The 11,226-nt window shown below is 48.5% G+C and overlaps 2 protein-coding genes across 4 annotated transcripts; one reads left to right on the forward strand and one right to left on the reverse strand.

Annotated features, from left to right (window-relative positions):
* Positions 1 to 1,558: 1,558 nt before the first annotated feature.
* HIGD2A (HIG1 hypoxia inducible domain family member 2A) lies at positions 1,559 to 2,515 on the reverse strand. The gene is made up of 2 exons (XM_002744521.6): positions 2,332 to 2,515; positions 1,559 to 1,977 (listed from the first exon to the last, which is right to left on the reverse strand). Exons 1-2 carry the CDS (start codon positions 2,483 to 2,485, stop codon positions 1,811 to 1,813), a joined length of 321 nt encoding a protein of 106 aa, XP_002744567.1. The 5' UTR covers positions 2,486 to 2,515; the 3' UTR covers positions 1,559 to 1,810.
* A 189-nt stretch (positions 2,516 to 2,704) lies between these two features.
* On the forward strand, positions 2,705 to 8,374 carry NOP16 (NOP16 nucleolar protein). 3 transcript variants are annotated; one of them, XM_017969656.4, is made up of 5 exons: positions 2,705 to 2,866; positions 2,955 to 3,063; positions 4,765 to 4,901; positions 6,958 to 7,064; positions 7,896 to 8,374. In XM_017969656.4, the coding sequence occupies exons 1-4, from the start codon at positions 2,760 to 2,762 to the stop codon at positions 7,061 to 7,063; spliced, it is 459 nt and encodes a 152-aa protein (XP_017825145.1). In that variant the 5' UTR covers positions 2,705 to 2,759; the 3' UTR covers position 7,064; positions 7,896 to 8,374. The 3 variants fall into 3 exon arrangements, with proteins under 3 accessions (XP_017825145.1, XP_002744566.1, XP_017825144.1); XM_002744520.7 differs by having other exon boundaries at positions 4,765 to 4,834; XM_017969655.3 differs by lacking the exon at positions 4,765 to 4,901.
* Positions 8,375 to 11,226: the final 2,852 nt, after the last annotated feature.

Raw genomic sequence — 11,226 nt, forward strand, 5'->3', positions numbered from 1 at the left:
AGCTTCCCAGGGCTTCTGTAACAAAGTACACAAACCAGCTAGTTTACAACAGAAGTTTATTGTCTCATAGTCCTTGAGGCCAGAAATCTGAAATCAAGGTGTGGCAGAGTTGTGCTCCCTCTGAAGCAGCTGGGGAAGGGTCTGTTCCACTTGCTTCTGGCTTTTGGTAGCCTCAGACATCCTTTAGCTAGCAGATGCATCACTCCAATCTTGCCACCATCAGACGGCTGTCTGCGCATTACCTTCTATGCATGTCTTTGTGTCCAAATCTTTCTTTTCTTCTTTTTTTTTTTTTTATGAAACAGGGTCTCACTTTGTCACTGAGGCTGGAGTGCGGTGGCACAATCTCGGCTCACTGCAGCCTCAATTTCCTTGGGTTAGGCGATCTTTCCATCTCAGCCTCCCAAGTAGCTGGGACTAGAACCATGTGTCACCGCAGCTGGCTAATCTTTGTATTTTTAGTAGAGAAGGGGCTTTGCCGTGTCACCTAGGCTGGGCTCAAGCGATTTACCCACTTTGGCTTCCGAAAGTTCTGGGATTACAGGGATGAGCCACAGCACCCACCCTATGGTCACATTCCAAGGAAATGAATGACTTCAGCAGCTTTGGAAGGGGGACACCATGACACCACTTACAAACAGTGGCCATCCTCTTTAAAAGTGTTACAGACCTCACCATTCCATGTCCTTGTATCTGGAGGCCAAGGGTCACCACAGTGCACTGCTCTACATCTACCATCTCTGTCTCACAGTTGAGAGAACATGGTGGAGGCAAGAAACTTAGCTGGCCCTAGTATATAGCCTTCCACTCTGAAATCTAGACTATCTGGGGGTTCAAGAAGGGGTGTGTCTTCACTCCCCCCTTTTCCTTCTGCTAGCTTGAAGCTGGTGTTGAAAACAGTAGAATCACACATGGGAAAAACCTGGGTCCTCAAATCCAACGTTTGAGGAGAGCTGACCACAGACCAGGAATACATGTGTGAGACTTTACCTGAAGGAGGAACTCACAGGTCACCTCTCTTTTGGAGTTTGCTCAGGTCCTCAGCCTCCTCTTCCAAAACCCTAAAACACCACATACACAAATTGCTGGACAGCTTTGGGACTGTGTTCTTCCCACTGTACCAGACTGCTTCTCTGAGCCTGTTTCCTGTTCTGTACTGTGTCAAGAACCAGGATGGTCAAGATCAGTGGCGCCCCATAGGCTCTCAGGAGGTGGTAGCAGGGTGAGGAGCTGGTGCTAAGTGGAAGGCAGAACCCTCTGCCTCTGACCAAACTATGAGAGGTCTCATCTGAAGGAAGGCTGTCCTACTGAGAGTTTCAAAAACTGCTGGCTAGATCAGTATTTTTCAAATAGCATTACTCTAGGCCCACTGAACTAGATTCTCAAGGAGTGACCCGGGAATCTCTATTTTCAAAGTGCTCCAGGTGGCTGTTACTAGGAAAGGTGGGGAATCACTAGATTACAAGATTTCTAAGTGCCACTCCAGTCTAAAGTCTGTTTCCTCCAAAATCGAAGACCAGAAACCATGGGGGTGAGATTGAATTCACCATACTACAAGTGGATTTTTAAGAGTTTATTAAGCAGACTGGAGGGTAGATGTGGCACAAATAGAAGTATGTAACATTTAAACAACAGAATCTGGGATTTTTGAAAAAAATTTTCAGTTAGGATTACACAAAGGGTCACTTCCTCCCCCAGCGACACAGGGCGCGCTCAAAGGAGAGTAAGGAGTAAGTCCCATGGTAGGGCCAGTGGTTGCTCCTAGATTTCGGAGTGATTTCTGCGGAGCTTTCAAGGCCAGACCCTTGGCTCACGGTCGAGACTTCATAGAGGTGACACCTAGACCCACCAAGATGGCTGCGATTGTGAAGCCCTGGGCGGCGATCCGGGTGCGCATCATGAGCTGAGAGCGCCGGCTGTGACCCTTGTGGAAGCAGTAAAGGCCGTAGCCGAGGGCGGTCGCGGTGGCCAGGCAACCTGAGGAGGGGACAAAGCAACTGGGAAACAGCAGGTCGGGCCCCGCAAGTCATTCCCCGCTTTGGGTATCTCTTCCCCAAAACCAAGATGTCTGTATTACAGCGGAGGGAAGGCTGAGAGGGTTGGTCGAGGTAAGGTCCTCCCATTTAGAGTTCTCCCAGTCTTAGGCGCCAAATCACTCCCCCAAAACTTGCTGCTCCCGCTCCAATCAGTTTCGCCTTCACCGCCCCGCCCCCTCGTCACTACTCCCGTCCGCGCTCATTCCGCTCCCCGCTGGCGTTCTGATCCTCCTCTACTTCCTTCCCCCCGACATCACTGTCCTCGCCGTGTGCAGTTCCTACAGCACCCACTTACCTATGGGTACCATCGGGTTCTCGCGCACCTTGCGAATGAACTTTTCCTTGAAACTCTCTGGCTTGCTGTAAAGAGTGGGGCTAAACCCCTCAATGACGGGAGGCTTCGATGGTTCTAAGGAGGCCTCCGGGGTCACAGGGCCGGGAGTCGCCATGACCGGGCCAAACAGCTGCAGGAGAAAATCGGGACTCCGAGCTCCGCCTCCCGGTGAAGGTCATGAAAGGGGCGGGGAAACGACTAGATTGAGCGTTGTACGCAGGCGCAGGTGCTCATTGCATTCTGGGCGTTGTAGTGCCCACGCGGTGCTACGAAAGGACTACATTTCCCCAAATGCCCGCAAAGCCTTGTGCACGCCCCCCGGAAGGGGTTTGTTACACGAGGTCTAAGAGAGGCACGGCGTGTGAGCTGCTGGTGCGGTGGTTAGCGCAATGCCCAAGGCCAAGGGCAAGACCCGGAGGCAGAAGTTTGGTTACAATGTCAACCGAAAGCGTCTGAACCGGAATGCTCGACGGAAGGCAGCGCCGCGGATCGAGTGGTGAGCGGACTGGGGTTCCGGGTGGCGGGACGCCTCGGCCGGGACGGCCCGCGAGATGACGGATCCGCGATGTCTTTCTTGCCGGTAGCTCCCACATCCGACATGCCTGGGACCACGCTAAATCGGTGCGGCAGAACCTGGCCGAGATGGGGTTGGCTGTGGACCCCAACAAGGCGGTGCCCCTCCGTAAGAGAAAGGTACTGACATGGCAGGGTCTCGGCCTTTGTCTTCTTTACTATTCCCCCGTCATACTGACCTGGGTTTTAGAACTTGGTCCTGCCCATTCCTTCTCTCAGGCGCTTACCGAGTTTTCGACCCCTCCACAGTCAAAACGCTCAACTGACGGTGATCAAGGGTCTCCTTACGACCTTAGTCACACTCCCTCCCCAGCACACATTCCCCATACTCCCTCCACTCAGTCTTTTTTCTCTGAAATTAACCCGTTGGCATCTCAATGATATTTTCCGTAATTTATCATTTTCTACTCGTAACTCTCTTAATTAGTACCCCCTAACAGCTGACGATCTTTATTTACACCTTTTCTTAGTTATTCAATCATCCTTGGTCTGAGGCTTCCCTGACTGCAACCTCCTCCCTGGGTTCAAGCCGTCTCCCCTCTCAGCGTCCCAAGTAGCTGGGATTACAAGTATGTGCCACCACGCCCGGCTAATTTTTGTGTTTTTAGTAGAGACAGGGTTTTGTCATCTTGGCTAGGCTGGTCTTGAACTTCTGGCCTCAAGTGGAGGCTTCAACAACTATTAAAAGAATCCAGGTTCCCAAAAGGAACACAGGCAAGCAATTAATCTTTCTCTGCTTATCTATAAAATGGGTATAACACTCCTTGCCTTAGGGACTAACTGTGTGGCTGTAGCTTCACATTATGCAAGAAATGGTAGTGTCATTTTCCTCTGGCATGAAAGAATAAAAAGAAACTTGCCCAAGGCAATGGGACAAATTCATTCAGCAAGCCTATTTATTAGTTTAACTACTTATTGATAACATGTCACATCCTAAGCACCCTGGGGATTTAGTAGAGAACAAAACACAAAGTCCTTGTCACCAAGATTATGTTGGGGGTAAAAGGCACAGTGGGAGCTATAATTCCAACACTTTGGGAGGCTGAGAGTGGGCAGATCACCTGAGGTCGGGAAGTTCAAGACCAGCCTGGCCAACATGGCAAAACCATCTCTACTTAAAAAAAAAAAAAAAGGCCAGGCACAGTGGCTCAGGCCTGTAATCCCAGCACTGTGGTGGGAGGCTGAGGCGGGTGGATCACTTGAGGTTGGAAGTTTGAGACCAGCCTGACCAACATGGAGAAGCCTCGTCTCTACTAAAAATACAAAAAATTAGCTGGATGTGGTGGCACATGCCTGTAATCCCAGCTACTTGGGAGGCTGAGGCAAGAGAATTGCTTGAACCTGGGAGGTGGAGGTTGCAGTGAGCTAAGATCACGCCACTGCACTCCAGCCTGGGCAACAGAGCGAGACTCCATCTCAAAAAAAAAAAGGCACAGAGGGATCACTTGAGGCCAGGAGTCTGAGACTGGCCTGGCCAACATGGCAAAACACAAAATATAGCTGGGCACAGTGGCACATGATTGTAATCCCAGCTATTTGGGAGGCTGAGGCAGGAGATTGCTTGAACCCAGGAGGAGGTTTCAGTCAACCGAGACTGTGCCACGTCATTTGAACCTGGGCAAGAGAATGAGACTCTGTCTCAAAAAGAAAAAAAGAGAAAGAAGCTTCTAGGGCATTAGTTCTCATTGTTACCTATTTCTGCCTAATGTTGGGCAGGGATTCTTATGGGTTATGTAGTTGTGTTGGGATAAGCAGGAGTCTATAACTTTCCTTCATCAAAGATCCTTCTGGTCCTGGTCTCAAGGAGTTTGTTCTCTGCAGGTGAAGGTCATGGAGGTGGACATAGAGGAGAGGCCTAAGGAGCTTGTGCGGAAGCCCTATGTGCTGAATGGTGGGTGTGGTTCTTATATTCCTTTAGAACACTGTCCTGCACTGTTGGAGCTGGGAAGGCCCCTAAGGTATCCTCATTTTGCAGATGGAGAAACCAAGGTTAAGAGGGGATAAGTGAGCTGGTCCAAAGTTCACAGAGTTAGGACTGGGTCCCAGCTGGGTCATTTTTCATTCTACTGACTAAACTCTGACCTTACTGTGTGAACTAAGGTCAGAGATGTTCAGGAAGGATGTAGCCAGGTGCCTGGGAGAATAGAAGAGAAACTAGTAAATCAGGCATGTGTACGGATTCTCATGAATTTAAGGATGAACTGATTTTTAGAGATTCTACCATCTCAATAAATGTTTACAGTGACAAAATCAATTTTATGTTTTGTTTTTTTTTGAGACGGAGTTTCACTCTTGTTACCCAGGCTGGAGTGCAATGGTGCAATCTCGGCTCACCGCAACCTCCGCCTCCTGGGTTCAGGCAATTCTCCTGCCTCAGCCTCCTGAGTAGCTGGGATTACAGGCACCCACCACCATGCCCAGCTAATTTTTTGTAGTTTTAGTAGAGACGGGGTTTTACCATGTTAACCAGGATGGTCTCGATCTCTTGACCTCGTGATCCACCCTCCTTGGCCTCCCAAAGTGCTGAGATTACAGGCGTGAGCCACTGCACCCGGCCAATTTTATGTATATTAAGGCTACAGAGAGTGGATGCTAAAACAGAGAGTAAACCCTACAGGAAAATGGGAATACTCTAGAATTCTTAAATCATCCTTCACCTTACCTGTCAGGGAGTTGATACAGCTCCTGAAGATAAAGGATTTGAATGGCCAGACATTTGATACAGAATTCCTTGAGTTCCGGTCTTTATCTCAGTGGTTCTCATAAGAATTACTTGGCCAGGTGCGGTGGCTCATGCCTGTAATCCCAGCACTTTGGGATGCCAACGCGAGCAGATCACCCGAGGTCGGGAGTTCAAGACCAGCCTGACCAACATGGAGAAACCCCATCTCTACTAAAAATACAAAATTAGCCAGGCGTGGTGGCGCATGCTTGTGATCCCAGCTACTCGGGAGGCTGAGGCAGGAGAATCACTTGAACCCAGGAGGCAGAGGTCATGGTGAGCTGAGATTGTGCCATTGCACTCCAGCTTGGACAACGTGATTGAAACTCCATCTCAAAAAAAAAAAAGGAATTACTGCACAGGATTGTATGTAAAAAGCCATGTGCACTTACTGTGGTCAAAGAGAAACATTTTTTTAAAATAAATTTTAAATTGTGATTAAAAAATACATGAAAGTTATCATCCTAACCATTTTTAGTGTACTGCTGAATAAAGTACATTCACTTTGTGGTGCAACAGGTCACTAAAACCTTTGCATTTTGCAAAACTGAAACTATACCTATTAAACAACTCCCCATCTTCCCCTACCTCTAACCCCTGGCAACCATGTCAAAGATAATTTTGACTATACATAATATTAGGACCTAATCCCTGGATATGATTTGATGATTTCATTTTTCTGAGCTTCTAGGAAGCTCTTTCTCTTCCTTCCTAGATGAGAAATGGAGTAGCATTTGCCTGCCTATTTTAAAAGTGAAGCCATTAGTTGGCTCCACATCCCGGCTTTTTTTCTCCCATAGAGCACTAGTAAGGTGCCCAGGCCAGCTTCAGGCCCCAGTCCCGGCAGCTCTAGATCTAATTTATTTAGACCGTCCCATTTTATGGGTTGCAATGATATATCAAGAGCTTCTCTGAGAGACTTATAACTGGAAGGGAGCCCTGTCCGGTGGGCAGGTGTGTGCCTTCATTTCTGTCCTGAGACCTGCCACTAAGTAGAAGTTACTAATTTGGTACCTTCCTTAAAAACCCACCTGAGGCCCAGAGAGAAGTGACTTGCCTTTCAGGGATTTGGCCTACTGGTAGATGATTGGGTTATAGGAGACAGAGTCTGAGACCTGAGGGGCTGAAGAAGGTTCCAGCAGTGAATTTGGGAATGGGGAGGCAAAGACCCCCAGGTGGTTGGTGTAGTGAATCTTGTGGCTTGGGAGTGGGTAAAGGGGTGATTGGACAGCTCAAAAAGCACAGAAAGCAAAGCCTCATTCCCTGTCTCCCCGCTTCTCTCATCACTCCAGACCTGGAGGCAGAAGCCAGCCTTCCAGAAAAGAAAGGAAATACTCTGTCTCGGGACCTCATCGACTATGTACGCTACATGGTGGAGAACCACGGGGAGGACTATAAGGTGAGCAGCTCAGGCCACGTGGGCTGGCTGGGAAGGCGCCCTGGACCATTTGTGGCTTGATCTGCTTGTGTGGCAACTGTTTCCTGAAACAGTGCAAAGAAGGGGAAAAAGAGACTCTAGGAAATGGATCCCATTGACAGTGATCAAACTTGAACGAGTGGCTTATGGCAAGGATAGACTGAGTGGCCTTGGTTCCTGTCACTCTCAGAGAAGTGATAGTTTTGCTTCCATGATATTTTTTTGGTTTGTTTTTGAGAGTCTCGCTCTGTCACCCAGGCTGGAAGTCTGTATTTTTGGCTTTAACAGTGTAAAGATCCACCTACACTGGACCCCTGGGCCCAGGTGGGATTAGTTGGCTATGATGGGTCATGAGCTCCTCAGCTGGCCCCAACTCCTCCCTGACCCACTGGACTCTCAGGCCTCCCTGGTCTTTTTTTGAGACCGAGTCTTGCTCTGTCACCCAGGGTGGAATGCAGTGGTGTGATCATGGCTTACCATAGCCTCAACCTCCTGGGCTGATGAAACAGTCCTCCTGCCTCAGCCTCCCAAGTAGCTGGGACCACAGGATGGTTAATTTATTGTTTTTAGAGAGACAGGTTGCCCAGGGTGCCCTGGAACTCCTGGGCTGATTTGGTGGCTATCCTCCCACCTCTGTCTCCCAGAGTGTTGGGATTATAGGCATGAGCCACTGTGCCTGGTGCACCACAGCTTTGAGGTCAGGATTCTGGATCTCAGAGATAGTTAGCAAATGGCTTGCCCACTTCAGGATGAGCTAGGATCTGATCCTTTTCCTGTCTAGCCCTCTTTAAAGTAGCCCTTCTCTATTCTTAGGCCATGGCCCGCGATGAGAAGAATTACTATCAAGATACCCCAAAACAGATTCGGAATAAGATCAATGTCTATAAACGCTTTTACCCAGCAGAGTGGCAAGACTTCCTCGATTCTTTACAGAAGAATAAGATGGAGGTTGAGTGACTGGTTTACATCACACCTGTCCCAGGCTGAGGCCTCTCCCTGGACCAGGGAAGAGGCCTGAAGCTGGAGTCAGGGTGTAAGGCAAGGAGGCTGTGTGGCTTCAGAGGGGCTGGCCAGATCCCGTGGAATCAGAAGGTTTTACACACACACACACACACACACACACACACACACGAACGCATACTCCTCACTCTGGGGAAGGAACTGTTATCAGAGGCTCTAATTTATATTCTTCTGGGGGTTCATGGAAAAGCCAGAACCTGCTGTTTTCAGGGTGGGTGGTTTATTTGAATATAGTGTGTACATAAGAAAATAAATATATTTTACTTCTCTGATGATTTTGTATTTTTTGCTCTTAGCCAAACCCTGGGTCTGCCCAGCGAAAACCACCTCGACTGGAGCTGAGAGGCCATCCTGCTTGTCAGCAAGTGCTACATTCACATGCCCTTCTAAGCACGGCCTCTGGCCTCTTCCCAGTTGCCCTCTGCCTCTGTTTCCCACACAGCAGTTCCTCTCGCCCTCTACAGAAGCTTGCTGGGAACACTGGGTTGCTTGGGTGGGTCTCTAGCCTGAAGCCTGTGGCTTGACTGGCAGAGGGTAAGGAGCTCAACTCCTGGCCTGCCCTCTGAGTGACCTGCTTCTCTGCTTTTCTTTGGATTGCTTATGTTGGCCTTGGTCTGAAGTGAATCTGAGGGCCCCAACCTGGCTTCTGGGACTGGTGGGCTGCTGAATCCCACTCTGTTGTGTGCGAGGCACTGGGCTACACATGGCATGGCCATTCTTTGGGGCCAGGCATGCCTGATTCGGTGGCATGAAGTGATGTCCACAATGTACCAGGATCACAAGCAGGGTATGGAGAGGGCACTGGGCATTTTCTTACATCCAACTATTAGTCATACAAAAACCTCTCATTCCCAGGATTTCTCAGAATCACCTATAATCTGTCTCTTGTCACTGTTGTTGAAAAGGAGGGCATGGTTTTTGTGCATAGATCATTTCATGTGAAATCTTACATGGTGTATGGTTTTATCCTCATCTTACGTGAGGAAACAGGCTACAGGGTGTCAAAGTGGGGTCTGAAGTCTGTCCAGCTGTCTAGGCTTTCTGCTTGTCTTCCCCTTTGAGGACCCCTGAAGGCTGCCCATCAGTCCCATACCATCAAGGCAGGTTGGGAAAGTCTCAGAATCCCCCTTACTGTCCCAGCCATAGACTCTAGCGGTGACTGGCCCTCGGAAGCACACAGCAGTGTTTAGTCTGCAGCAGAGCTCCTGAGGGCCTATTTGGTCCCATCTTATGTCCTCCACAGGATTCTAAATTCAGGCCTTTGACTGGGGTAGCTCCTTAAGATGTGTCTTTACCCAGTTGAGGAAAAAATTTTAGGAAGCCTTCCCTACCACTATCCTCTACCCCCAGGCTACGTGAATGTCTTGTAAGTATGTTGAGACAAGGTCTCGCTCTTGCATCCCAGGCTGGAATGCAATGGCATGATCATGGCTCACTGCAGAGACAACCTGAACCTTCTGGGCTCAAGTGATCCTCCCTCCTCAACCCATCCCAGGAAGCCATCTCTGGTGGCCTCTCTTCAAAAGGATGGTAATAGGTCAGAGAATAGAAAATGAGAAGCTGCACCTTCATTTGAGTCACTTAAGAACAAAAGCCCCCAGTGCCAGGTGAGTGACCAGGCACAGGTTCAACAGGTAAATGTTGTGAAGACTTCTATGAGAGGAGTGGACACTGCATGGTCTCTGCCACCCACTCCCTCAAGTCCACAGCCTTCTCTCCATCCATCTCTGTTGGAACATGAGGGCTGCTCAAACATTTAACTCTGTTCCCAAGCTCAGCTAGGTTGGCAGCTGTTAGGTTGAGGCTGCAGGGGGGAACACAGTATCACTCAGGCTAGATCATTCTGAGATGAGCAGCTCCAGGTGACTGGACTGGTTCCAAAAAGCAGGTGATCTTGGCTCCTGAATCACAAAGTCCTATTCACGAGCAGGTGGCTAAGAGCACCACACAGCCAGGCAGTTAGGTGAGGTTCGTATGTGGCAGAAACCAAAGCAGATGAGCATCATGGCACTGTGACTGAGGGACAGGCCACCAGCCCCACCAAAGGAGCACAGCTGTTGACCACCAACCCACAGGCTCTAGGACACTTACATTCTGTACCAGTATTGGAGAGTGGTGGCATGCTGGACCTTTAGTGCCCTCAGTGTGCTGCTGGGACCTGAAGTTTTGAGAGTGGTCTTGATAAAAGCAGCTCAAGTCGACATAATGAAATTTTATTCAAGTTCACCTCCCGCAATTGACTTTAAAAACGGTTCTACATAAAAATATTCGTTAGACACAGGCAGATCTTAATTGGGTAAAAAAGGACTCCCTCAACAATTAATGCTGGTTCCAAAGGTGACCTTTGTTAAATTGAATCAAGTCTGGTCTAAAGCTGCCTCTGTACATAGTAAATTATAACCTAACTTAATGTGTAAACAACCTGCAACCTAATCTAACAGTGTACTCTTGTAATAAGTAGCCAAATATCAGCCAATCATAGGATGAAGGCTGCCAAAACATGTCCAAAGAAGGAAAATGCCAGCCTGCAGCCAATCAGGCGATCTCTGTGTCTTTTCCATTTCTTTGCCTATAAATATAGCCTGCACACATTCTGAACCATTGCTCTTGGTCCTGAGTGCTACCTGGTTCATGAATCGTTTTCTGTGCAATTAAACTGTTAACTTGTCTAAAATTTTTCTTTTAACAAATTGGTGTCAGAAGTGAGATCCAAAGTAGAACTTCAGTGACCTCCAGGAGCACTGAGTGACCACACAGAGGTATCTGCCAGGGTTTATTGTGCCCACTGATCCCTCACAGCAACTGGAGGTCATAGTGAGTTCTTTCTAGGATTCTGAGCTCCATGAATTTGTGTTTTGAGCTCTCCAAGTTTATCTGAGCAATTTTTACTGGACTGGGTCCTGGATTGGACTGAATCCCTTAATTAACTGGATGGATACAGTTAGAGGCATTAATCTTTTTGATAATGGGCTTGTTTCAATCCAAGAAGTCTGGGACTCCACCTTCTGGGACTCCAGCTAATTTTATATATAAAAATTATGGGGTTGGTTGTGGTGGCTCATGCCTGTAATGCCAGCACTTTTGGAGGCCGAGGCAAAAAGATCTCTTGAGCTCACAAATTTGA

Source organism: Callithrix jacchus, chromosome 2 (genome assembly GCF_049354715.1).
Source record: "Callithrix jacchus isolate 240 chromosome 2, calJac240_pri, whole genome shotgun sequence".
Lineage (NCBI taxonomy): Eukaryota > Metazoa > Chordata > Mammalia > Primates > Cebidae > Callithrix > Callithrix jacchus.